Source organism: Mauremys reevesii, linkage group 4 (genome assembly GCF_016161935.1).
Source record: "Mauremys reevesii isolate NIE-2019 linkage group 4, ASM1616193v1, whole genome shotgun sequence".
Taxonomy (NCBI): Eukaryota; Metazoa; Chordata; order Testudines; family Geoemydidae; genus Mauremys; species Mauremys reevesii.
The window spans coordinates 63,504,196-63,531,949 of record NC_052626.1 but is presented as its reverse complement, the minus strand read 5'-3'; the positions used below and the strand labels follow the sequence as shown (position 1 = coordinate 63,531,949).

The 27,754-nt window shown below is 42.5% G+C and overlaps 1 protein-coding gene and 1 long non-coding RNA gene across 11 annotated transcripts; one reads left to right on the top strand and one right to left on the bottom strand.

Annotated features, from left to right (window-relative positions):
• The first annotated feature begins 646 nt into the window (after window positions 1-646).
• PTGR2 (prostaglandin reductase 2) lies at window positions 647-23,442 on the top strand. 10 transcript variants are annotated; one of them, XM_039533222.1, is made up of 11 exons: window positions 1,154-1,267; window positions 1,696-1,821; window positions 10,168-10,244; window positions 13,321-13,439; window positions 15,436-15,627; window positions 16,665-16,835; window positions 18,318-18,527; window positions 19,851-19,972; window positions 21,509-21,596; window positions 22,286-22,325; window positions 23,307-23,442. In XM_039533222.1, exons 3-11 carry the CDS (start codon window positions 10,208-10,210, stop codon window positions 23,369-23,371), a joined length of 1,044 nt encoding a protein of 347 aa, XP_039389156.1. In that variant the 5' UTR covers window positions 1,154-1,267; window positions 1,696-1,821; window positions 10,168-10,207; the 3' UTR covers window positions 23,372-23,442. The 10 variants fall into 10 exon arrangements, with proteins under 10 accessions (XP_039389162.1, XP_039389153.1, XP_039389155.1 ...); XM_039533228.1 differs by lacking the exons at window positions 1,154-1,267; window positions 1,696-1,821 and adding an exon at window positions 647-906; XM_039533219.1 differs by lacking the exons at window positions 1,154-1,267; window positions 1,696-1,821 and adding an exon at window positions 911-1,011.
• Window positions 8,432-14,579, bottom strand: LOC120402822. The gene is made up of 3 exons (XR_005597309.1): window positions 14,500-14,579; window positions 13,876-14,084; window positions 8,432-8,647 (listed from the first exon to the last, which is right to left on the bottom strand). It is a non-coding gene; the product is annotated as an uncharacterized LOC120402822 (long non-coding RNA).
• Window positions 23,443-27,754: the final 4,312 nt, after the last annotated feature.

Here is a 27,754-nt window from a genome sequence, read left to right as displayed (position 1 = left end):
TGCCATTTTCCCTAGATTTTGCATGATCTCGATGTCACAACAATATGGGCATTTTTAATATACCTATTCCTCAAATGGATGCATCCACTCCTTTTGTAGTAATTGGCTGATAAATCTCACCTAATGCAGTTACACCCAGTGCTTGCACAGATCTGGAACTGATTTTATAAAAATAATAACACACTTCAAGCCCTGAGCCAACACACAAGAATGGCCATACTCTTCTGGTGTCAGACGTCAGGTCAATTGGCGTGTCATTCTCCTGCCCCACACACAACCGTGGACGTGGTGCACAGCTGGTAAGTGTAATCACATGGTCATCCCTCGTGTTTCACTGCCTGCTCGGTGCACGCAGTCATCTCTGCGCCAAATAATTATTCACCTTCCCCTGCCAGTTTCATTACAAACTCGCCCTCTGTCTTTCCCAACAAAAAATGAACCGGGCGCCTTCCAACGAGCGCCTTGCGAACACAAATCCTCCCTGCTGGGAGCCCGGGCCCCCGCCCCGTACAAAGAGCTACGGGGAACACGCGCTCCCGCTGCTCCTGCCGCCTGCAGCAGCCTTCGCTGGCCCGGCTTCCGAGGGGGCGGGGCGGGGCGGGGTTTCCACGCGCGCCAGGGACGAGGTGGGCCCCGCGGTCACACAGGCTCCCTGCCAAGAGAGCTGTGGGCTCTCGCTCCCTGGGAGCTGGGCTCCTTCCCGCCCTCCCCGCTACCACCTGCCTCTCGCCCCAATCCCGGGATCACTGCCCTGACCGGGGCCCCCTGTACACCCGCGCGGGATGGATCGCTCGCGCCGCCCCCCCCCCGTATTTCAAACTCAGCCCGTCCGACCGCACACCTCCTACTGGGCCGCGCCCGCCTCGCCCTTTTAAGCAGCCGAGCCCCGCACGGCTCTTTTCAGAGGTACGCGCATGCGTGCGGGGAGCGAGCGGGGCGGGCACAGGCCTTGGGTTAATAAGCTGGCTGCCGATCTCGCGCCTAGGTGGGTGCGCACGAGACTCGGTCCCGGTGAGTGCTGGCACCCCCAGCCTGCCGGCGCGCGGGCGCTGGGGGATGAGGAGGGGGGGGGCGTTTCAGTACCTAACTGACCCCCGCCGCGAGTTCCAGTAACCGTCTGTCAGCTCGCGCGGCCGCGCGCGCGCGCACGCACGCTGGGCGGGGGGGAGAGAGGAGGCGGGGTCGGTGCCTGCCCGTCTCCGCACCGTTCTTCGTTCCATAGACTGCGCTCGTGACTGCGAGCCCCCGGCCGCAGAGCCCGGGTCAGGTGAAGCGGGCTCGGAGCCGGGCGTGGGGGAGGGGCGGTGTTTCAGTCGGAAATTACCGTCGAGAGACAACGGTCTGATAGTGCTAGGACGGGCCCCGCGCGCCTGGCTGCGCTGCACGGGGCAAGGTGGAAGCGCCCTGGTTCTGGCGTAAAGTGACGACGTCACGTGTCCCGTGGGAGGGGTCAGAGTCCGATCGCGATACAGGGTGAAGCGCTGGTGCGGCTCGGTGCTCTGTGGGTTTGTGTTTGTCATGGGCAGTGGGTGTAGCCGGAGTTACCCTGCAGAGTCATTCTCAAACTCTTGCTGGGCCAGAGATAGTATGTGTGAGAATGATTCTATAGCCCAGTGGTAAGGGCACCCAACTAGGAGGTGGGAGACCCTGGGTCCAGTCATCTTACTCCATTCATTCTATTATTACTCATCCTAGTGCAAACAGCTTCAACAGGAGAGACTGAAGGAACCCCACATCAAAATATCCCATTGCTCAGTAAATACTTTCTCCCCCCTCTCTGCCAGAAAGGCTGGAACTGAAACTGGATTTCCCATGTCCTAGGCAAGTGCTCTAACCACTGTGGTAAAAGTTATAAAGTAGGCGGTAACACCTCCTCCTCCAGCTGGATTTTGAATAGGACCTGAACCAGAAGGCAGCCTCAAAGCATTGTAGCCCAGAGAGCTAGCATTAGCATTTATTTTATTTAGCAGTAACGCAAGGAGCCTGTATCCTGTAAGACATTGGCTTCAGCAGTTAGCATAAGGCTTGAGGCCTATTAACTTTAGCACAGATAAATAGCCCAATGGTCACCCCTAAGTTTTGGGAACTGGGAATAGAATGTTTAAGGGGGAAGTTTGTACATAACATGAGACAACCACAGGAATATGAGCTAACACCAGCTTTTGGATATTTTAGGATAGGAACATCTGCAGATGTCTGACCACAAGAATGCCATGGCAATAAAATGGCATATATGATAATAAGATGAGATCATTAATAGGAGAAGGCCACCCCAACATTAGCAGGATGAGGAAATACAAATAAGGAAGAGGGGAGAAACCTCTACTGAATATACATTAGGCATAGTGGCGTCAGTGTAACATATAAGTTGTATCCCAGCCTGTGTACAGGAGAAGAGAGATGTAGACCTTGGGAGGTGCCAGTGTAAGAGAAACAAAAATTATGAAATGTATAGACCAGTCAAAACACTAAAATAACACACTTTGAAAGAATAAAATTACAGAGAATATATGTGTATTACGGGAAGTACCAAGAAATAACAACAACAATAATACAAGTATGTGTTGGGAGGTGAGTGTGAAAGAGACAGAGACTGTGTGTGTGTGTGACACAGACTGTGTTTGTGCTGGCTGCTGGGGAAGTCTCTGAGAGATGCCATGCGCTATCTCTTTAAGGCACTCATTGAAAGCTCTCCTGCTCTGTCCTGAGCCCTGTCTCCCTTCCCCCGCTTTGTGGAGATGGAGTATGTGTGTGTGTGTGTGAGAGAGAGAGAGAGAGAGAGAGATGGCTGCTGGGGAAGTCTCAGAGACCGTGTGCTGTCTCTTTAAGAAAGGCACTCACCGCCCAGAGGCACCAGTCGTTCAGACCACAGAAGCTCTGAGTCCTGAGCCAGACTGCTCCTTCTCCCCTCTCTGCGGCAGGGGTGGCTCTAGGTATTTTGCCGCCCCAAGCACGGCAGGCAGGCTGCCCTCGGCAGCTTGCCTGCGGGAAGTCCCTGGTCCCGCGGATTCGGCGGCAGCCTGCGGGAGGTCCGCTGAAGCCATGGGACCAGCGGACCCTCCTCAGGCGCAACACCGAAGGCAACCTGCCTGCCGCCCTTGCGGCGACCGGCAGAGCGCCCCCTGTGGCTTGCCGCCCTAGGCACGCGCTTGGCGTGCTGGTGCCTGGAGCCGCCCCTGCTCTGCGGAGATGGGGTACAGAGGTGGGGGGAGGGAGACACACTGACATCAGTGCCCCTCTCCCTCCTCCCACTCTGCACAGCCAGCAGGAGGGTCCCAGGAGCAGCTGCAGGAGCAACGTAGCTGCAAAGCGGTGGGAGGGAGAGGCACCTGAACACTGCTGGATGCATGTGCTCTGCTAATCAACTGGGTGGCACTTGAATCTCACCTGGGCGGCTGCCCAACTGCACAGCTTAGAGGGAACATAGTGCCCTGCCCTCCAGCCTGTAGGGCCTGTGCAAGGAGATTTCCTTCCTTTGTGTCCCTTCTGTGAAGTTTTCCATAGGAGGTTATGCTCCAGGGCTATGCTGTTTAAGCCTGGTTTTTTGAATAGGTACTAATATGTGGCCCAGTCCTACAAACTCTTATTCACATAAGTTGTCCTATTGATTTCAGTAGGTGAGTTAGAATATGTAGGATTAGACCGTGGCTTAAAATGTAAGGCCTTAGTTTCAGTCAGAAAACACCAAACAATTTTCTGCTTATCATTTGTAAAATAAATACATACATAATTTTTGGAGATTATTTAGTGAGTGCTTCTCAATATATATTGTATTACATACACAAACTATGTTAAAAGAATATCACTAAGGTTGCAAAGTCAAGCACTCAGAAATGAGAAAATGCCAGAATGAAGGTTGCCCGTGCAACTTCAGTTCAGCCTCCTTGTGTCAAATTACAGAATTTAACTGCATGATTACATATTGTTTTCCCCCTGCCTCATTTAGTGCCCAGGACAGATTGTGCTCTGGGGATGAATAAGGGTTGTGGAATGAAGAATACTGTTGTCTGTAGGACTCCTGCCTCAGCTGTTGCAGAAGTTGGAAGGTGTGCACATATTGCAGATACTGGGATGGGTGGGAATAGGCCCATCCAAAATTTAAGGCCCACTGCCTCAAATGAGGGGGAGGAATGCCTCCTGGTCTGATTGATGGCCATCTTGCCAGTGCCAGGAGGAGGTTGATATGGAGGTCTCGTGCCTCTGTAAGGCCATGGGTGGGGTGTGCATATACAAGAATAATTCTGGCATTTCCTAACATTTGAGTGCTTTCCTTTGTAATCTTAATAACATTCTTTTAAAAATGGTTTTTGTTGCAATTTATTAGGTTTTTAAAAAAGCAAACTGAACAAATAGAAATTCCATCATGTAGCATCATATTGACACCTACACATGGCTTATCAGCAGGGGTGGAACCATAGATCTACATGTGGACATTTGCCACTTGAGCTAACTGAATAACTGATAGCAGTAGTAGGTTGTCATCCTCTATGTACCCCAGTACTAGATGAAGATGAGACACATACTTTGCTAGTGGGTTGCCACAGATATTTGCTGACTCCAAAGGAATGAGGCTCAGGAATCCTGGATTCCATTCCAGGCTCTGGAGGGATGTGTGCTGTAGTGTGCACACAGACTCTTCTGCCTATTTCATCAAAGCTTGACCCCTTCTGTTCTGTCTTCCTGAACCTGTCCATAGAATGTCAGGGACCTCAGGAGGTCATCTAGTCCAACCCCCAGACAGTTTTTTAACCTCAGTTCCCTAAATGGTCCCCTCAAGGGCTGAACTCACAACCCTGGGTTTAGTAAACCAAGGCTCAAACCACTGAGCTATCCCCCATTCCTTTTTCTTCCCCACCCTGGCTCCTCATCCCAGTTCTATTCTCATCTAGCCAGTCCTAATCTCCCCCTCAAAACACACCATCCGAATCACAGTTCCTTGTGCATCTCCCTGAGGCTCCTTGTCACAATCTATTCCTTCCAACTTGGTCTGGCTCTTGTCCCATCTGCATTCAGATCAGGCACCCTCCTTCTCCGTGCTGCCTAAGCCCAGATGGGAGAAGCTTTAAGAGCACAGAAGAGACAGGTTCCGACTCTCAGTTCTTGTGCCCAGTTCTGGCCCTGGCACTGCCTGCAGCAGCCCAGAGTGGCAATTGCAGGGAATGCTCTGCTCAGCTCCAGTAGGAAGCATGCTTAGAGCAGACAGAATCTTTGGAGACTTCAGCTGTAAAAGTCTAGCATGTCTCTAATAAGCATGTGCATACTGTGATTTTTTCAAAAACTTGTAACTTGGCCAAATTTGGGTAGATTTCCCTAAGAACAGCAAAAAGCATATACCTGATACAAAGGCCCATCCTCTGCCAAATTTCAAGTCCCTGCTCCAAAGCAGGAGGCACTAGCAGAGTCACCAAGAAAGAGTTGCTAGAACTTTTTAATATGGGAAACATGGTTCCCCAGTCTTTTTCTTGGAAACAGCTGAATCTTTTTGGCTGAAACTTTCCAGAAAAATTCAGCTTGAGACAGACACCTAGCATATAACATTTCAACCCTAGTGGTTAAAGTTTGGCAAAATTATAAGCAATTGAAAGCACCATCTTATAATGGGAAGTGTTGGGAAACCTTAATAATAAACGGTGCTACCAATACACAAATGAAAACAAAAAAGCATTGACTTTTTTTCCCAAAATAAAGCCTACAACATTGTCATCTTCACTAATATATTTTAGTCCCTTGAAAGTATGCCTGTTTGCAAAAGTGGGAAGAGACATGGGGAAAAGTAAAAGTAGGACAGAGAATGTAGTTGAGACTCCTCTGGGAATATTGCTGTGACCCTCTCTAATGCTGCTGCTGCTGCAGCATGACTCAAATGATCCTGGCATTCAGTCATGGCGGTTTAACCTTGCCGTAATTTATACTCTGAATGTGATAAAAGAACATTCTCAATTAATACACTCAGTCCATTATTATTTGAAAAGTTTAATGTGTTAAAGTGTGTAGCATCTTATCCTAAAGAACTGAACCTATACAATTTTCCTTAGAAATGGCATTTATTGACATGACACAAGTATTCAAGGCAGTAATGTAAATACTACTCTTTTTTTTTTTTCACTTTTTAAAGAAAAATATTTTTCCTTTCAGTCCCTCCAAAAGACTCCCATAATCCAATGGTACTAAAACGTGTGATCTTATTTTTTTTCTTATGAAGTCTCTATTGCTTTTTAATGTTGGAAGATATTGGTGCTTCATGTTACATTGTGATATTAATGTGTCCAGCATTTTTCACTTGTGTAATGGTTTATTGGCTTGCAGCCTGGAATAAGTGCAGTTGTACTGAGAAATAAATGTCCATCTCCATAATTATCTTTTACTGTGACAGCTGCCATAGAGTGACACTTCAGTCACCAGCTTCCCCCTTATTCTCTCACCACCCACTCACTGTATCAGGGAAGGTCTCCAAATGGCATTGCTGTACAAGTTTATCAACAACAGATCAGTAAGCTGAACTCAAATATTAACAGTATTCCTGTCCCCCAAGAACTTAAGACCTTCAAATAAGTCATCTAAGATTTTGCTCCTTAGATGCCTCCCCTTCTTTCTCTCATCTTCCTGTGCACTACTGCGAATGTGCTGTTTTCCTGTGTTTTAATATTTTTGTTTGTTAATCAGAGATTTAAAAAAATGCATTGATGCTAAAGTGGTAAAAATATGTTTAAATAACTTCAACACTTACTAACATACTGGAATTTCCAGATGGGGCTGAATATTTTGAGGTCTGCACTTACTGTGTGCCACAATACAGAGCAGGTGTTGGGGAGGGTAGAAATACATATATATTTAAGAATTATTAATTGGCCCTTGTTAATACTCTTTCCATTCTCATAATACAATTGCATAGTGACTTCAGAATTACAAAGATTGTCAAAAGTGTGCACATAAAAACTTAATCTCTCTCTAACTTAGGCCCATATTAAAATAACTACATGATGCCTGTGGGTAAAATCCATTACACCTACATAAAACCTGTGTATTTAGGCTTTAAGTGGGTGGAGTGTGGAGATATTTTTGGGGGTGAAATCCATTCCTTATACTCAAACCCCAGAGCTGTTGAGTGGGGCTGCTGCAGAGACTCCTGTGGCTGCTATTTCAGCCTATGGGCTATGAAAGTGACAGCCCTTCCATACTAGTTGCATGGGATGTTTGGGCCCCTGGATCAGCATAAATGTGGATCCTTTGACTCCTCCTTAGTTCATGCCCATTGAAGTCCTTCATAAAGGTTTATGCAGTAGTAACACGGTGAACTATTCCGTGGTGCATGGGAACTGTGCATTTACTCTACCTGCAGACACCCCTTTTCCAATTCTATCTAGGGATTAAATTGTGCAGAGGGCCACATCAAGGCAACTCTGCGGCAGAGTACGGAGTTGAACTGAGCTCTCCCAAGTTCCAGGCTAGTACCCTTGCTACTAGGCTGCTGTTCTTTTCATAGTTTACATCTGTATGTTTAGTTAAGAAACTCTATGGATATTTCAATATGTATGCACCTTCTCGTAAATACTAATCTCTGTACATTTAAATGTTAAGATTTTAACTGTAACATTATTTGGCAAACTAGCAGCCATAACAAAAGTTACAAAGATGTTATGTGTTATGAACTATACTGTGCTAACTTGGTTTTGTTGTGGAGAGCTGTGTGGGTTACCATATACAGTGTAATTATTCATAGATATGACTTGGGTATAATACCAGCGGCTGATAAATCAATATACAAACATTTAAAATAATCTGTAACATTTATGGTAGCAGATCAGCCACCTTCTTCTTCACCCTCAGAGTAGCCAACTGTCTTTAGAGGATGGATCAGTGGTGACCCACAGAGAAAACAAAGGATCAAAAGAGAGGCTTGAAGAGGAGAGACTCTACGGAGGGCCCATAACAGCAAGCTCACTAAACTGGTGTTTAAGAATTCCACATTTCATAATTTTGCACCACTTGGGAATTGAAATCTCAGAAGAAAACCAGATCCCATGTATTTTTATTCTCATAAACAGCATTTGAAAATATAACGGCAAATAAACACAAATATTACACCTCAGGCATATGTCAAATGTAGATTTTTTTTTTTTTTAGAAGAAGGGAGAGGGACCTGCATATGTTCATTCCTACCCCACTTAGGAAAGGAGATGTGCATATTCTTGTTACGGTCATTCCCACCCCATTTATTTATATATAATACATATACGCAGTTATTTTCTTTTTTGTATTTTGTAACATTCAAGAATAAAGACGAACAAGCACTCCAAACTAAACAGATGAGTCCAGAAAGAAAAAATCATCACTAAATCTGATTAGTTGTTCTTATCAACAAAATAAACACTATGACAGAGATATCAGCTATCATGGTTTTTTTTTTTAATGTCCTTGATGCTTATGGAGGTTAATGTTTATGGAGCTCAGTTGAGCAAGAAGTATGTATGTAATCCAGGTGTTAGCAATAGGAACATTATTATTTTATTCTAAATCCTAGAAATCCATGAGATTGTAATTTTCTCTTTATTAATTAGGTTTATATCACATCGATCACCATGGCATTTTCAGTAGCAAAGACTCAATCAGTGTTGGACACAAATTTCCAGTCCTCCATTTCATTCACCTGTTGAAATACAGGGGGAAACCACTCAGGAAAACAGTTCTAGTGGTGTAAAATTCTTCCTCACCCCTGACCCTTCTCAGAAGAAAATGTGCTGCTGAAGCAAAGACCTGATATTTCCTTTCTCCTCTTCATGGAGAGCAATACTTGAGTTGCCTTATATTGCTGTCTCTTATCTCATATTGAAAAACATATCTTAAATGTCAGTCTTTAATGCAATGTAATTATTTTTTATTTATTGCTGTCACTGACATGTCTACCTTTTACTTGACTGTGTCAGACCTACATACATACACCTTAGGTTGTTTAATGTAATGAGCCATCTAATCTTATTTCTCTATATTTAGCTATATGTTTGTGTGTTGGGGTGTATGTTTACCATCCCTTAACATGGATATAATCCATACTGAAATTAGAATAGGTACCTCTGTATTTTTCATAGGGACACTAATTAACATGAGATTATTAAAACAGGGCTTGTGGTTGTTGGATTTTTTAAATAATTCTAATTTGTTTTTCACTTTTACTGCTGTTTAATTGTCCAAACTGAAAGAATGAAGGGAAAAAGTAAAGCAGACTAGGCTGTTTTACTTCCTGATTTCACATACTGTTACAGTGGTGTTTGGATTTGTGTTGCAATCACTGCAGAGGAATATTTAAATATAAACAAAACCTGTTTCCATTTTTACAGATAATATATATTTTATAAAACCTATTTCCAACCCCTATTTTTTGGGTCTGAACTATCTGACATTGAATTGAGTGGGCTGATGCACATATATAAAATTGCATGTGTATTGGCAGGATTGAGACCTTTAGTTGTATCCTAAAGCCTTTCCAGAAGATGCCATTGGGCTACGGGGTGAAATCTTGGCTCTATCAAAGTAGATGACAAAATTCCATTAACTTAAATGAGGTCAGACCTTCACAGCTAATCTTTTTTTACTCCCTTTGTTGCTGAAATTTGAATTCATGTTAACAATAGTTTTCTATGGAATGTCAGTTCATGTCAAGACAAACCAGCTGTGCTGAAAGAGAGAGTTTTTTCTAACATATCTGGTATAACTGTCAGCAGTTAAGCATGGGCTTCATTTATAAGTTTAAAGGAACTGGGAGTGAAACCGTTACCCTATTGAAGTCAATAATTTAAAAAATTTAATCATTCATTTTGGGTAAATTGTTCTCTTTTAGCTCTTTTCCTGCTTCTTTCACACGCTGTATTCCTTATCAGTTTCCCATCATCATCCTTGCTAACAGAATAGTTGCAGAGCAAAAGTGAAGGATGGCAGGGTTCTCCTACCTCAAGAAGCAGAAGATATGCAGCTGTCTGTAGTCAGTTGTGACTTCAACCACAGCCAGTCTATGAGACCATTTGTATGTTATGATCTCCACTGGACCCACATGTGGAATTTAAATTGTTTTTCTCTGGGTTTCAAATTACTGAATACTTCACCCCCAAAATGTTTCTCTGTAAGAAAATTCTATAAATTTGACATGCATTTCAAACAGCTTTTGCTTTGCAGGGTCACTGACGTACAGTGTGGAATTCCTGCTAAAGTGGTTATGATTATACAAAGAGTGGTGTTGAACTCACGTCCTGGTATGTATTTATTTCCAACAAAAGATCAGTGTATTTTGTATAATTGCATAATACTCCTAAATGGGGAGGGAAATGGAGGAAAGTAACATGAGATATTTTACAGAAAGTAATGTGCAATAGAAAAAGAGGTTTATTATGATAGATGTGTAGTTATTGAGCCTGTATATGCAGTCTTCAAACTTTTAGGCAAGATCATAGAGTTAGGTGTAATAGCCAAAGGCACACTATCATTTACAGCTTTTTAGCTTTAAAATTTGTTCTCATTTTACTCTGCTGTTTGTAATTCACTCTGAGATGATTGACAATAATATGCTTCTCTGCTGACTTTTGTCCTTTTCTTTTGGCAAACTTTGAATCTCCGCTTCCTACCATGTTTCTAAGGACCTTGAAATTTACATGGCTTTTGTTGTTGTTTGTTGTTTACTTCTTTGCTTATGCACTTGCATCACTGTAGATGTCAGCACAACTCTTGGAATAGTGTTTATTAGTTTGCTGCTGCAGAACTAGTTAACATTTTGACGTTTTTGGATATTTGTCAGTTTGGAAATAGTTTTTGCAGGTAAAAACGACAGTGGTATCTTCTGTAGATAGGTGTTTCTCTACAGCGAGTGAAGGATCAATCAGTGGCCTAAATTTGTGCAGTTAATGCTAAAAATGGCCCCAATTCTTAGATCTGGCTGAGGTGCACTTAGCACAGACCCTGGAGAGAAGCTCTCCAATCCTGGGAATTACCACAGCATCTGGACTTCTCTAATTTAAGCACAGTTGCTTATGGCCCCAAAGGGCTGTTGTGGCAGGGAGGACTATCTAAAACATATTGGCACTCTGGCCACACCATCTTTTCCCCTGGCAAGACTTCTGCGTCAAGGGAGGCCAGAAAGGGAAGTGGTATAGAGTCCATCTGGCCAGATCCACCAGCTTTCTGGAAGTGGCACAGAGAGGCTGTATCAGACCAGAGAAACTGGCCCAATGCCACCTCTGTGTTTTAGAGTGTGGGGCTAATCAGAACCCTTGTCGCTACGCAAGTATGTCATTGTCTTTGGAAAAGAAGAACAACTCAATTTTTATGAGCCAAGTTTGGATTTGATCTCTGTCTCATTTTTCTAACCTGCCCTGATAAAACTTTATAGCTCTGGGGCTGTTCAGAACTTAGGAGTGGTGTTGGTTTGCTAACCTGGTTGTCCAGACTGTGATACAGTGAAGTGAACTTATACATTATGTGTACAAAATATTAGCATGAATAAATTCTGTCCCAAATTTTATATATATATATATATATATATATATATATATATATACACTTAATTATAATTTAATATGTCTTTTAATAAACTATGTTAAATTAGTGAGTGTGTTTGGGTATTGGTTTTTGTTTGTTTTTTAATTTTTCTCAATTACTCTTGATGTCCTAATTTCAGAATGAAAAGTATAAAAACAGCATAATTCTCTTGTTACACAGGTGCAATTCAGTAGTATTGCATGTGTGTAACTTAGAGCAAAATTAGGCACCATGGATCTGATTCTTTTCTCACTTACACCAGTGCAAGTCAGGAAAAATTCCATTGCCATAAGTGTGAGATCAGAATTGGGACCAGCATTTTTAAAGCATCTCAAATCCAGCTGTCTTTACTTAAAAGCACTGAAATTGTCCTATGCGGGCATTGACCTTCACATCTCACTTGAGTGAATGGGGTTGAGGAAAAGGGTGAATTTACCTTTTCTGTGGTTTGTGTGTGGCTGAAGACCATTCTGCAAGGCAAACTGATTTAGGTTATCAAGGCTATCTTTGCAACAAAAAAAAAAACTTAGACATTCTCTTTGTTTTGCTTCCTATAGAAACTTAGACTAATTTAGAAAATTGATATAAGAATAAAATGACTAAGAATAATTCATTTATTAAGGAGGTTAATTTTTTAGCCTCCAATTGGTTAAATCATTCTAATCCCCGCACACGCACTCTGCGGGGGCAGCCCAGAGCCCTTTGAATCCCGGCCGCGTCTGGGATTTAAAGGGCTCAGGGCTCCATGCGGGCAGCCCAGAGCCTTTGAATCCTGGCCACGGCTCCAGCGGCCGGGCTAGGGCTGGGATTTAAAGGATTTGGGCTCCCCTCAGCGGCAGGAGCTCTGGGCCCTTTAAATCCCTGCCCCAGCCCCGCAAAGCTCCGGGTTCCCCCAGCCGCCAGAGCCCTGGGCTCTTTAATTTGCCCTTGAGGGCTCCCAGCCACCTCTTCAGCTGGTAGCCCCTGGTTGATTTAAAATCAAGTATCACCTCCCCACCCTCAACCTTCCTTTTTGGCCCACAGCTGTTTTGGTGGGGCGGCGCTGGGGAAGGAGGGTTTGTTTCTACAGGACTGGGCTGCGCTGGGGCGGGGTGTTTCCACGGGGCCGGGAGGTGCTGGGGGGCAGTGTTTCCGTGGAGCCGGCGGATTTCGGCCCTCAGCTGTTTTCTTTGGAGTAATGTGGCCCTCGCCGCTTTACGAATTGTGCAGGCCTGGGTTAAATGTACCTTCTGTGCAAAGTCATATGCTACATTTTAAAAAATATTCTTGTTAACCTTTTGGAATGCTAATATGAGAAAATGCAAAGCTACATGTGAGCATCATAGTTCAGACCAAAAAAACTATGGCCGTGATCCTGCAAACACTAATGCATGGATACTTGAACATAAGAAGTGCTGTATTGTGTCAGAGCAATGGTCCATCTATCCCAGTATCCTGTCTTCCAAATGTGAAGTTAAGCACATGCATGGATAAGGGTTAGGGTTCTCACCACCCTGCAAGATGAAGCTGTAAGTCAGTTTCTCCCTTGCTGAAAAGACCCTTGGAAACATTTACAGGGATACAGAAAAGCCCTTTTATTTCTTTTGTTTCAGAGAAATAAGTAATCAAGACAGGCTATGCAAGAATGCTATGTCAAACTGGAATTTTGTGAATTTTAGTCCACTTAATTTATTTACTAAAAAAGGAGGCAGAACATTTAAATAAAAGGCCTCAATTTTTAAAAAATAAAGTTAGATCAAAGGTTTTATCACTGATTCATTTGAAGGTTTTTTTTGCTTCACTTTAAAATAATTCTAGGTAAAAATGGTGTGCCAGTGGCAGAAAACTTCCGAATAGAAGCGGTCCCCCTACCAGACAAAATCACAGATGGACAGGTACAAGCTCGAACCCTCTACCTTTCTGTGGACCCTTACATGGTAAGTGAAAGAATTGAGGTAATGTCAGGAGATTTTCTAAAAATGATTTTACCTCGGTGCCAACCATGATGTTTAGTGTGAACTATACAAACCATGAGCCAAACTCATCCCTGATATAACTCCATTCACTTCTGTGGAATTATATTAGGGGGGAATTTGGCATTAATGTGCCTGTGGCTTATATAGGTTTTTATAAATAAGAATGGGGTGTTTATATATATATATATATATATCCAGTCATGGGGTGGGGCAGAAGCAAAAATCAAAATTCCCTGATATTCATAAAAAGCAGTCAGGTAGGCCCAGACCCTCAGAGGTATCTAGGTGCTGAACTCCATGGGAATACAGTGCCTAAATACCTTTGAAGATCTGGGCTTATTTCCAAGCATAAAATTAGTACACTTAAATTCTATGTAGTTATCCAGTTTTTACTTACTTATATCGTGCTAGGTGCTCGTCTGCTCTGGATGGTGTAGGAAGGAGCAAAGAAGAAACAAACAGCCTGTGGAGGGGCCAGTGAGGCTGTCTCATGCTCCTTCACCAATACCTGCAAAAGCCCTTCCATATGAACAATATATAGTTGGGAGTGCTGTGGATTTGGGGGTGGAACTAGGCAGAGCCACCCTTAGCAATTTTTGCATGGGCCTGTAAAATAAAATTTTCAAGCTTCATGAAGAAAAGGACTAGACATACTCTTTTTTTTTTTAAGTATATAAAGGAAGGATGAGACAACCCTGACATTTCTAGATTCCCCTAATCATAGAGGGCCCACAGCCATGGGCTTCAGAAGCACCACAGTTTTGCTCTGAAACTGAGTAGCAGCAACAGCTCTATATAGAATAGTCCCTTGTTAATTTGACAGAAATTCTAATAGAAAATCCAGCAGGGTTAGTATTGCCAGCCCACCACAGAATCTAGCGCAACTAGCTGGGCATCAGGATTCACTCCAGCTTGCACTCTAGGCCTAGGGTGTGGGACAGCAAGAGGCCAATGACAGCAACCTGAAGGTCAATCCCACATCTGTGCCATTAAAGGAGGTAGCAGCAGCACCATCACCCACCCAACTAGCTCCCAGAAGAGGCAGATCAGGAATGATGTGGAGGAAGGAGAGACGCGTGAAAGGTGGGGGCATTCTTTTCTCCCAAGAGCCCAGCTGCCTTTCCAGCAGCAATTGATGATTCAACATCCATTTTCAATGCTCAATTTCTATTGAAAAAAATAAATAAATTTAGGGTCAGATAGGGCAGCTGAACTCAAGTGGCCCAGATGTTTTCACTGAAAGAAGAAGTAGGAATTCATATTCAAAACATTATCATGACATTTCATATTAAACCCATAGTATCTTAAACCAACCATTCTGGAATCTGGGTTGGTGGCCTACTAATAATGATTTGCATGGTTACATGAGAGTAGGGTTACCAACCCTCCAGGATTCTCCTGGAGTCTCCAAGAATTAAAGATTAATCTTTAATTAAAGATTGTCATGTGATGAAACCTCTAGGAATACATCCAACCAAAATTGGCAATCCTATATAGGAGACCCAGCTTTGATTATTGATCCTTGGCTCTTATTCCCTGGGATGACAGGAGCTGTGATTATGCAAGAGAAGTATTCTTGGCTCCTTGTAGTGGAGGAGTACCTCATGTTTCTCTATAAAGTTCTCTTCATCCAATTAAGTAGTGTTAATTGGGTTTGAAGAGAATCTCATCAAGTCCCTATTGGCTAGAAGTTTGTGTGTGGTGTGGTGCATTTAGGGTGTGTGTTTGTGGTGACACTACTGAGGAAAATAAAATTTCCTCCCTTTGTATCTAAGTGCATGATTGAAAGGAGAAATAAATAATTAAGAATGTGAAAATGGAGTTCTTACTGAAAATTTTGGAGTAGCCCTTTGTGCTTTGTTATTAAATGCATCCCACCCCAAAGTTACTGAACATGTAAAGGAAGCTCATGTACATCATCATGCAAGAATCTCCTCATTAGAGCCTTCTCTTTTAGCGCTGCCGCATGAATGAAGACACAGGTTCTGATTATCTCCTACCCTGGCAGTTGTCTGAGGTGGCTGATGGTGGGGGCATTGGGGTTGTGGAGGAGAGCAAACATGCTAACTTTGCTAAAGGAGATATTGTAACTTCTTTCAACTGGCCCTGGCAGACAAAGGTCATTCTAGATGGAAGACTCCTCCAAAAGGTAACATACTGAACTATAGAAAATTAAGTTAGTGTGTATACTATTTTTCTCCATTTTTAAAAAATCTTTTGTTTGCATGTGACAATTGATTGTTATTTTAGAGATATGTCAAGGACAAAGCAGCGCTAATAAAGCAACCAGTTATTACAAAGCAGATCAAATTAAGTTTGGCAAAGTCTACATTAATTTCTCTTTTATTTGTAAGAAACAATTAGGAATTCCTTTTTCTGCCACTAAACAATCCAATGTTGATGAAATTGTTAAATTCATCAGCATTTTCTCTGAGGCTGCTGTTAAGGCTTGTCCATTAATCATGCAAACTCCAGATAGAACTTTTGACACCTGATCACCAACATATCTTACTACTATGCTCTTAACACATTTTGTATTAAATGCAAAAAGCATACATTAGTGAAACCTTGTAAAATCTCAAGCACACCCACAAAGGTAAGGCTATTCAAAGTCACAGTTCTGTAATGGCTATAACTTAGCCCCTCTGCACACAGAGTATTTAATATATATTGCATTTTCACTATAGACTGAAAACTTCTGCAACTTGGGGTAGATTGGCTTTCTGGAAACATTTGTTTTAGGACTATTGGTGTCATTGACTCAACTCCAAGATATGGCAACCCTGCTGTAGCATTCGTGAGGTCATTGAGGGTGTAGTTCAACATTGTTAACTATTTTCTGTCTCCGAACCGGTATTGACAATGGCGTAATTTTACATCTTACTTTCTAATTGCTAAAAATCCTTAAGTCTCTTGTGAGTGACTTTTTGTTAAAATAGTTTTTTTTTCCAAAATGCTTTTATGTTTCACTTTTTTGTAAACTTGTTATTGAAGTATTATAGTAGATCTGACAGCTGATTTACAGCAGGCTTCTGAATACTGGTTTATACTTTGTCTGAACTAAACATCCTGGGTTATTTTGTACTTGTGTTTATTTAAAATGTCGTCATCCTAAAATCTGCAGTCAACAAATAATAATAATAATAATAATCCAAAGTTTCACTTTAATTTTTTTTTCTCATGTAGCTAGATCCACAACTTGTTGATGGACACCTCTCCTACTTTCTTGGTCCAGCTGGCATTACTGGGCTGACCTCCTTTCTAGGAATAAAAGAGAAGGGACATGTGACTCTGGGTGCCAATCAGACAATGGTTGTCAGTGGGGCTGCTGGTGCCTGTGGTTCTCTGGCTGGTCAGGTAAACAGGTTTAAGATTTGCAAGAGAATGAGCTATTACTTCTAAGTTCTGTCTTGTGAGATGTGCCTTCTTGTAACGCCACTGATTTCACTGGAGTTACACCCACCTGCTTATTTCATCTGTGAATTTGGCTAACAGTCAACAGTGAGGCTCATGCTGAGTGTATTTAGGTTTTGAACTTCAGATTCTTGAAACTGGGAGGGGAGGAGAAGTTGAGTATGATGATTACTTTGTCACTGGCTTGAAAGTAAACAAACTGATTTATTGCATAGTAGTCTGCCCCCAATTTCTAATTGCCTACCTGTTTACTTAATACACTAATTTTCATATAGAAAAATATTTTACCAGATTTTTATAGTGTTTAGTTGTCAATCTTACGGACTTTGGAACGTTATGATAAAGTACACTCTTACCAAAAGTTGTGTGAAAGGCTACTAGACCAGTGGTTCTCAAACTTGTTCCGCTGCTTGTGCAGGGAAAGCCCCTGGCTGGCCGGGCCAGTTTGTTTACCTGCCACATGCGCAGGTTTGGTCGATCGTGGCTCCCAGTGGCTGTGGTTCGCTGCTCCAGGCCAATGGGAGCTGCTGGAAGCGGCGTGGGCTGAGGGACGTACTGGCTGCCACTTCCAGCAGCTCTCATTGGCCTGGAGCAGTGAACCGTGGCCACTGGGAGCCGCGATCGGCCGAACCTGTGGACCCAGCAGGTAAACAAACCAGTCCGGCCCACCAAGGGCTTTCCCTGCACAAGCAGCGGAACAAGTTTGGGAACCACTGTACTAGAGTATTGATGTGTTCACCCGTGCATTAGGATGATATGGCTAGTGAAAAGCATAGTAAATACTTTCATATGTTGCTTTGGATAACATTACATAAGAATGTCCAATCTGGATCAGACCAATGATGCATCTACTCAGGTATCCTGTCTTTTGACAGTGGCTGAAGCCTAATGCTTCAGAGAGAATGAACATGACAGGGCAATTATCATCCCCTGTTGTCCAGTCCCAGTATCTGGCAATCACAGGCTTAGGGACACCGAGAGCATGGAGTTGTGTCCCTAACTATCCTGGTTAGCCATTGATGGACCTATCCTTTCCTATCCATTCTTTATATTTTATTGGTATACAGTTCTTTAAAAAGGTAGTAATATTATTTATCCTCCCAAGCTTTCCAGAGTAAGGTGTATATACACAGCATTCAACAAGTAAACTTAAAACAAGTCAAATTCAAACACAAACTGTTACACCACAGCATTTGAACAAATACATCAAATTAGAGTATATTTGCATTTTGATTTTCCAGTCTTTTTACTGGAGACCCAATCACTGGAGGGGAAATGGTGCTTGACATTTGGCAGTCTTAAATTGTATTCAGCCCCTAAAGTACTGGTGTCTGTAATTCTGCTGGTTAAAATTCAAGTGATTACAGGGTACTGAAATGTGGGCAGATTGATGGTCTCACTGTTTTGTTTATGGTGTTTCTGCAGATTGGCCGCCTAGAGGGCTGCTCTAGAGTGGTAGGAATCTGTGGTACAGATGAGAAGTGCTCCATTTTGGTCTCAGAAATGGGGTTTGATGTGGCTATCAATTACAAGAAGGGGAATGTGGCAGAGCAGCTGCATGAACTCTGCCCAGCTGGCGTGGATGTTTATTTTGATAATGTTGGTGGAGACATCAGTGATGCAGTTATAAATCAGGTACCTATACCAGCTGTCCTGTTTATACCTCCTCCCACTCCCAAATTCTTCATGCATCTTTTAGAATGAGTGTAATATAAACCAACCTGATGAAAGATAGGAAAACATTCCCTTCCCACATATACCTGACATACTGAATGTGATTGAGTCAAACTGTCCAAACATCAGAGACATAAGCCTATCATGCTGAACTGGCCTGATGGCCTAGCAGTTTGAGAAATTGGTTATTGTTTGTCCACCTCCTGAAAACATCATTTGGAGTCCCTGGGAAGGGGGAAAATGGATTATTCATTCTTACTCAAGCTTTACTAGAAGAACCTTTCAGAGTATTTGGGTAATCTGAATGCTGCTGGGGTCAATCAAGGAAATAGTTGGGGAGAGTTAATTACAGTTGTTAAATCACTTCTTATACCCACTGTCCCCTCACTGCATATTATGCATTTCCAGGAATCTCAGACTCCTGTCAGCCCTTGAGCGCAGGTACCCTCTGGGATTTGGTGGGCCAGCAACAGGAGTCAAAGATCTCCCATTTTTTGTTGAGGCTATTCTACTGCTGGGCTAGAGAGAAGGAAAGGGTTTTTTTTTTTAATTTTAATTGTATTTTATTTTAAAACTTGGAATGTGGCACGGGAGTGTAATAATCTGCACTTCACATGCATAAGTGGTTGAGGGGACTCATATTTTCATGAGTGAGAGACTACATTGACACCGTCTTCCTTACTCCTGTTTCACAAATTAAAAGAATAGAGTAGAAAACTCACGCTTCTTAATTGTGTAAGACTGCAGAACAGATGCATGGAATGTTTTTTATTTTTCATTACACAGCTAAGTATGTGGGGGAGGGATAGCTCAGTGGTTTGAGTATTGGCCTGCTAAACCCAGGGTTGTGAGCTCCATCCTTGAGGGGGCCATTTAGGGATCTGGGGCAAAAATCTGTCTGGGGATTGGCCCTGCTTTGAGCAGCAGGGTTGGACTAGATGAACTCCTGAGGTCCCTTCCAACCCTGGTTTGCACTGTTCCTCCTTCCACAATAAACATCCTCACTCAGTAAAGTAACAATCCCTCATATTTGTTACCCAGTTAACACCTTGTTGAATTGTACAGTGGGGTCTTATCCTCCCACTACTGCACTGTTTTTAAACCACCTGCTACACCATTACAAGCTGAATGACCACATGTATACAATTCTTCTCCCAATGTCTTCTTCTAAGGAAAATGACTTGTTGCATGATTACCATATATAGTCTAATGAACTTCTAATAAGCTTATGTCTTTTTGAGGACAAAGAAAGTAGTATTTCTAATTTTATGTTGTCTCAAACAGATGAATCAGAACAGCCATATCATCCTATGTGGACAGATTTCCCAGTATAATAAAGATGTACCTTATCCTCCCCCACTGTCTCCTGCAGTAGAAGAAATACGGAAAGCAAGGAATATCACAAGGTATATTTCTCCTTCCCCACCAGCTTCATGGTGCACTGAACACAAATTTACAGGTGTTGAGTTTACATTATCAGTATATTTGATCTGAGGAGAGGGACTCTGGATCCATTGTAAGCATTTTTATGGTAATGCTGTGGATTACTGAAAAAGAGGGAAGGACCTGGTGATTTTGTGTTTTACAACTGTTTGTATTATAAACATTTGGTGAGGAGGCCACTAAATGGGCAGAAGGGACACAGAATTGTGACTTCAAGTGGTACTAACATTGCAGAATTAAAATAATTTCAGTTGGCTGATATATGCCTCACCTGTGGTCACTTGTTTTATTCTTTGGCTGTCTGTCAGTCTTTTTAATAAGAAGAAGGTTCTGTTACCAAATGTTCTGTAGCAAGTGTCTTGTCTCTGAGTGTAGTTGTGTGTGAGGAGAAAAAATTAAATTGAATCCTTCTTGGAAGGTATTGTGATCACTGCATCTTCCACTTTTTAAGTTACTCTTTTTAGTACTAATTTTCTTTATTACGAAAGAGGATTTCAAATATGACACAATATATATAGGAAAAAGATTCATGAATGTAAATTAATGTGGGCTCTTGGTTAAGCTTACACTAAAATAAGGCTGCAAAGACCAAACTCTACTAGTGCTCAAGGTCCCCTCTATATGCACCCGATAATCACAGGAAATTAATAGATATGCCTATCTGATCCTATAGGATGGTCCTTGCTAGGACCATCCAGTACAGATAACTAATGCATCAGGTCTAACTTTTTCAGTCTTTTGTTGACCACTTCCAATCCTTTAATGGATCACCTCCCATCTTACCCACTAAATCTCCACATTCCTTGGAGCATTCTACACCTGAATGAGCTTCAGAAATAAACAGTGTATATACTGGTTTGAGATCCACTGCTCTCACCTTAAGCATTAATTACAGTTGTATACCTCACTGAAGTCAGCGCTTTAATGTGGCTCTGTAGTTGCGGCAGCAGCGCAGGAAGAGAGCTTTTTTGTTTGCTGGTTTCCACTTGGGATGACAAAAAAAAAAAGAGTAGAAAATTACCTGCATTTTACAGTCACATATTAAGCTGATCTCTTTAGTACAGGGGTGGGCAAATGTCTGAGTATGGAAATTGTATGGTGAGCCATGAATGCTCATGAAATTGGGGTTTGGGGACATGCTGCTGCTTCCAGGAGCTGTTTTCGGTGAGTGGAAGCTCGGGGCCGGATGAAAACATCCCCCAGGCCATAGTTTGCCCACCCCCGCTCTAGTAGCACTCCTTGACTGCTAGTCCTCCTTTCAATACTGTTTGAAATACAGGCAGGATTACTTCTCTGAGACCACATTATTTCATCTAAAGCTTCCATTGTACAGAATTGTATGAGCAAGCTTGCTCAGCAGCTGTCTGCACTACATCTAACTATAGCTATTAATCTTCTGTTACATTTGCCCACAAAACTGAAAAGATTTCAAAGGCTTTTGAAATATATTGACCAGCCACTCTAGTTATTAAATCATCATCCATTCTTTTCTTTCACAGGGAGAGGTTTCTGGTATTAAACTATATGGACAAACACGAAGCTAGTATTCTACAGCTCTGTCAGTGGATCAAAGAGGGGAAACTGAAGGTAGGAACCGAACCTGTATATTTTATTCATAGGTATGAGCCTTCTTTCAGGAAGTCTATTTTCTTTGCCCATATCAAAATCACCACCACTCTGGTGCCTCACTTTGGAGAGTGAAATGATAACACACTTGAAGGCTTTTTTTATAGCAGCACTGTTTTAGAAAGGGCAGTATAGCTACTTAGAATGTAGTTTTACAGCAATATAACTGGGTCCTTTAGAAGCGCACACAACCGATGCCTAGATTCTACCATTCTCAGAGAAAGCCAAATCTTAGTTTTTTTTTGACATGAGGTTCCTAATCCAAACTTGAAAAGTCACCCTTTATTACTTTATGGTGGGTAAGTGCCCTGTGTCCAGCTCTTTTCTCCTGAAGCCTACTGATGTTATGTGGTCCCCCAACTGATCTGCTCATCCTCACTGAACTTCACATTCATATACACCCAGAGCTGCAGTAATGTTTTCTCTTTCATTTGAAGGGTTTATTAGCCTACAGGTTTAAAACAATCTACTTGAACAATGTAGCTACTTTCATTTTGACCAAAGGGCAAGGTCCAAAACGGAGCACCTTCCTCTGTGGAGTAAAAGGATGCCTTTAAAATCTTTGGTCAGTGCCATGGCAATTGTATGGCCCCTTTCAGATAGACACTGATTTTGGAGGGAAAACTAACAAGACCTATTCTTATTGACAGGTCAAAGAGACTGTGGTAAAAGGCCTGGAAAACATTGGGGGTAAGATGTTGCATCATTTTCTAGCATAATCTTTGTTGAAATATAGTTACAACACAACTTTCTCTCTCCTTTCCTCTTCCCCCAATTCAGATGTTTGTCCCTCTCCTAGAATATGGTTTTAAAATTATTTGCCTAAACAAGGTCAAAATGTCACTTCAAGAGAAGTAAAATAGCCTGCAGCCAGTGGCTAAAAAACAAAAGAAACAGTAAAAACAAAACAAAACAAAAGAGGGGCTTTGTACACCCAAGCTAAAAGCTAAAGAGCCAGCTCGTTCAAAACCTGTGGTTTGAAAACAAGCATTCTTACAGCAGGTAGCAGCAAACTTAAGTAAATCCTCCAGGGTCAGAGGAAAACCCTTGGGAACAAAACATTAGCTAAATCATACAAGTTGGGTTTAATTTCGAACCATTAGCTTACTACACTTCATGGATTTGTTTTAAAGGGACTTGGCTAATTGGACAGCCATATTCCATATTGGGTTTACCTGTGCTTTACTTTTTATGTAAAGTTTTCATGTTTATTTCTGAAGCAATAAATATTTTATAGGCTGCCTCTTCACCCAATGGCCAAAGCTTTAAATAAAAGCCTTTGCTGTAGGCTTGCCAGGTATATGCCCGCCTCTTGTGTCTGCATGGCATATCCTAACAGGGCATACAATAATTAAAAATTAACCGCTATTGTTGTAAACAAAGGTCTGATCAGGCATTTTAAATGTTAAAACGCATTTATTAAAGTTTTATTTAAATTGCCTTTGGCAACTTGTTGCATTCTAACATTATGGTGTCTCAACTTCCTGTGTTGTGGGGGAATCTGTACGTTTTAAGTCCAAAATATGATTTCTCTTTACATTGTTATAATCCAGTAAAGCAGGCTCTCGGGATCTTATCTAATATTTTTGCTTTTTTTAAAAAATGTACTACATGCATAAATGTTTAATTGGTATTATCCTAATAATGTGTATTATTCTTATTCTCTTGTAGGGGCTTTCCAGTCCATGATGACTGGAGGCAACACTGGAAAACAGATAGTGTTAATTTCTGAATAAAAATCTTTGCCTCTTCATGTGAGGGTGGCCTAACAGGAAAAATAAACTTGACTCTTATTTTGACTGCTGAACAAGCATTATTTTATTTAAATTAATCTTCCCTTTTGTTACAGCAGGCACCAACAACTAAAAAACCGCAACACTTGGATAGCAGAGATTTTTGGACACGAGTACATTTGAAAAACTCTTCCACTGAGAAACTTAAATTTGTATCTGAAGCCAGGCTGTATAGTACCTGAAATACTTCCATTTCATAGCCTGAAACACTCTTCCGCTGGTCCATTTAGTCCATTTCCTTACATAATGGTGTTTTACATCATGCCTACAAGTCCAGACAACAGAGCATTATTATATTAATCCTACTTTATTCACACAAAGTGCCGGCCTTCAGTTTGTACACCATTGTGAGTTTCATCAGGGATAAATGCAGCTTTAGATTTAACCTTATGCTTAATCTTCAACTTCTATTTGCTTTTCAGGATTAAAAGAGGGAAAAAATAAAAGGCTTCATATCAGAGTTCTGTATCTCGTCTTTCAATATGCAGATCAGCAAACTTTACCATTCAATGCTGCCAGCTGTCATAGGGCTGCTTAGACCTAGGAGAAATAGTTAATCAAGGGAGAGGTTGCCTGGCAACGAACTCACCAGGTAGGGGTCTCTGTTCACCTGAGGAGGCTGATCCCGGAGGTCATCTGATAGAGGTGCTGGAAGATGATAAAAAAGCAGAAACTGTTCAGTTTGATCTCTCTCTTAAGCCTTCTTCCATCAGTGTAAGTTGAGGGAAACTTCTGCAGGAGCCAGAAAAGGCAAGGAGAGAGGACTCTACCTGCTTGAACACAGATGGTCTCTCATGGACAGGGTGAGCTAGAGGAAGGGGAAATGCATGTAGGATTTATTTTTTTCATATAGATCTGTGTAACTCTCATGCGATTAAAGAGCAATATTAGATTAGAACTCTAAGTTAAGGTACCTGTATGTTATATACTACACCTACCAAATGCTTCTTGAGAGAGCTGTCACCCACAAGGCTTACACCTTTGGTGGGATTCTGTGGCCAGGTGTGTTTAAGGTACTTGGATTTCCTCTCACAGCAGTCTGATGCACGGCTGGCAGGGGGAGCCCAACCGGATCTATAACACTGCTATTGATCCTTAAATGTATAATCTGTTTTTTGCTGTACCAGTCACACTAAAGATAGCTTGTGGGTTAAGTAGCAGTAGCTGACAATGAGTGATCGGGTTTTCTATGGTGTTCATCTCTATCATATCTAACCACCTTCCAAACACTAACAAATGTTTCCCTTATAACAATCCTGTGCTGAATAACTGGGATACAGATGAGCAATAGACGTTCAGAGATTTGGACTTATCCAAGATCATGTAGGAAGTTTGTGGTAGAGCTAGGAATGGAATGTAGATCTCTTACCACAAGGCTGTCCTTCCTTAGAATAGATGTGAGGAACAAGTCATTATGGCACCAGCATCACCCTAGATTCACACATGGAGGGGAACTTCTATATGTACACCTACTCAGTTACCCTCCCCTGTCCCCCTGCATGGAAGGAGTTCAGCTGCTCTCACAGTGCCATTCCCCAGGATCCCACAGCAGTTTGGGGCTCCATTCAGGGGAAAGGAGCAGAGGTGGGAGGAAAAAAACCACATACATACTATCCCTGCCAAGGTTCTCCAGGCTAGGTGGTATAATTGTAAGCAACACCCAAAAGTTGCTGCAGATCATCCTACTCAGAGCTACTAGATCCCAACTTGCATCATAAGTTTGCAGTGAGGAGATAGGACCTTATAAGGGGAAAGAAAAGTCTTATGGGCCAGGAATGTCCCATATTTTATCTGTGGTTGTAACATCGTGGCCTCAGTGAGAAGATGTACAGATCCTAAACTACACTTTAGAAATAACTGCCAGGAATTTCATATTGTCAGTATTGCCCAGTCAAATCAGGGCCACCCTGGGGTGGGGAGGCAAGTGGGGCAATTTGCCCCAGGCCCCGCAGGGGTCCCCACAAGAATGTCAGAGGCTCCCCCCTGCCTCCGCCTTCCCCTATCCCTCGCCGCCTCACCTTTTTCCTGGTCTCAGAGCTGGATTTGTTTACAAGGCTTGTATTTATTAATTGTTTTTGCCTTAAGGCTATTTCCATAGAGTGAGCTGTTTATCTGGCACTGTGTGAGCTGACACATCTTACGGCAATAACATTCCTCTGAGAGTCATTTTTTCAAACGTGAGATAAAACATAATACAGAAAATCCCCTGTACTACTTGCTTCACAGCAACTGCTTAGTAATCTACCCAAGTCACCACCCTATCAATAGGTGATGAAGTGAGGGGTAATCCAATGTGAGAGCATGCTGCAGTATTGATCCTTTCCTTTCTAAAAAGAAGTTTGGATGCGGCAATATTTCTGCAGTCTGTTAGCCTATAAAGATGCTACCAGACACAAATGGCTAAAGAAGGAAAAACCAAAGAAATGGAAGACTGAAGGAAATCTCAACAGGGTGCCACAGTTGTATATGGGAGCCTGATAAAGAAGCACATTTACATATATGAATCCTGATTCTCTCTCTCTCTTAAACAGTACAAGGGAAAAATGTTTAAAGAAAGTGTCCTACATTACAAGCTATTAATACAAATCCAGATGTCTTTATTTTAATTGCATATGACTTACTGTATGTGTTTGCAGTATTATTGTAGCCATAAAGAATCCTGTGGCACCTTATAGACTAACAGACGTTCTGCAGCATGAGCTTTCGTGGGTGAATACCCACTTCTTCAGATGCATCCGAAGAAGTGGGTATTCACCCACGAAAGCTCATGCTGCAAAACATCTGTTAGTCTATAAGGTGCCACAGGATTCTTTGCTGCTTCTCTTAAACAGTACAAGGGAAAAATGTTTAAAGAAAGTGTCCTACATTACAAGCTATTAATACAGATCCAGACTAACACGGCTACCCCTCTGATATTGTAGCCATGTTCGTCTACATCTTTTATTGGTCCAACTTTGGTTGGTGAAAGAGACAAGCTTGTAAGCTACACAGAGCTCTTCTGCAGGTCTCTAACTTACACTAACTATGTGATTCTTCAGCAGCCTATTTTTGCATAGTCCAACATGGGTCTCAGTTAATAAAGGATGACTTACACAGATACATAGGACACATGCAGGACTCAGAGTTAATAACAGCAAAGGGATGAGGATTTCTTCCATGTTGGTTTAACTTAGACTGTGGATGGTGGTCTCTAAGCTCCCACTTAAGAGAAGAGGGCAAGTAATCCTCAAGTCTGTACACTACTTGTGAGGATATGTGAGTGATTAGATTTGGGTTTGTTTGCGCACTCCTTTCCTCCTCCATGTTAGCTCCTTCCTCCTCAGCCCTAGTGGTGGCTCTATAGTGCCAGACAACGTGGGTTCATGACTGGCACAGGAACAGGAAGCCTGCAGCCTACACAGAGAAACTGCTCCTGCAGCAGGTAATAACATTTGCTACAAGAGCAAAGATGGAAGGTGACTGGTTTTCAAAGAGCTGTCTAGTACTTCATGCCATACTTAATATTTAAAGTAAGGGGAAGGGCAAATGCAGGGTTACATAGTCTTACCCATTCCTAAATTGCTCTCCTCCATCTCCATTGCCATACTTCCCACATTAGTCAGGTTCTCTTCGAGTTGGGAAATGGTGCCTTATACAGTCCATAAACAGAAAAAGAACAGCAGGGGGAATAAACCTACAAAAAATATTATTGTTTTACACGCAAATAGCATCACAATGCCCAGAAGAAAGGTGACACAAGCCGGTGTAAATTCCATAACCGGGAACTATTTAGCTAAAGGCTACTAGAAAATCTTCCCCTAGCCCAGGGGTGGGCAAACTTTGTGGCCCGAGGGCCACGCTGGGGAATAAAAATTGTATGGCGGGCCATGAATGCTCACAAAATTGGGGTTGGAGTGTGGAAGGAGGTGAGGGCTCTGGTTGGGGGTGCGGGCTGTGGATGAGGAGTTTAGGGTGCAGGAGGGTGCTCTGGGCTGGGATCAAGGAGTTTGGAGAGCAGAAGGGAGATCAGGGCTGGCGCAGAGGGTTGGGGCGTGGGCAGAGGCTCAGGGATGCAAGGTCTGAGTGGTGCTTACCTCAAGCGGCTCCCCGAAGCAGTGGCATGTCCCTTCTCCAGCTCCTATGCATGGAGCAGCCCCCATGCATGGAGCAGCCCCCGACCCTGCTAGAGTGCTGGAGCGGGGCCATGCAGCTGCTTCCAGGAGACGCGTGGTGCAGCCCCCGACCTGGTGCCCCAACTACAGTGCCAGGGGGGGCCCGAGCCCCATGGTGCAGCCCCCAACCTGGCACCCTGGAGTGGGGCAAGCCCAAAACCCCACTCTCCAGCAG

Coding starts and splice junctions, on each gene's coding strand:
- PTGR2 (XM_039533228.1), top strand. CDS start 10,208: ATGATTATACAAAGAGTGGTGTTGAACTCACGTCCTG. Junction 10,245..13,320: donor GGTGTTGAACTCACGTCCTG/GTATGTATTTAT, acceptor AAATAATTCTAG/GTAAAAATGGTGTGCCAGTG. Junction 16,836..18,317: donor GTGGTTCTCTGGCTGGTCAG/GTAAACAGGTTT, acceptor GTGTTTCTGCAG/ATTGGCCGCCTAGAGGGCTG.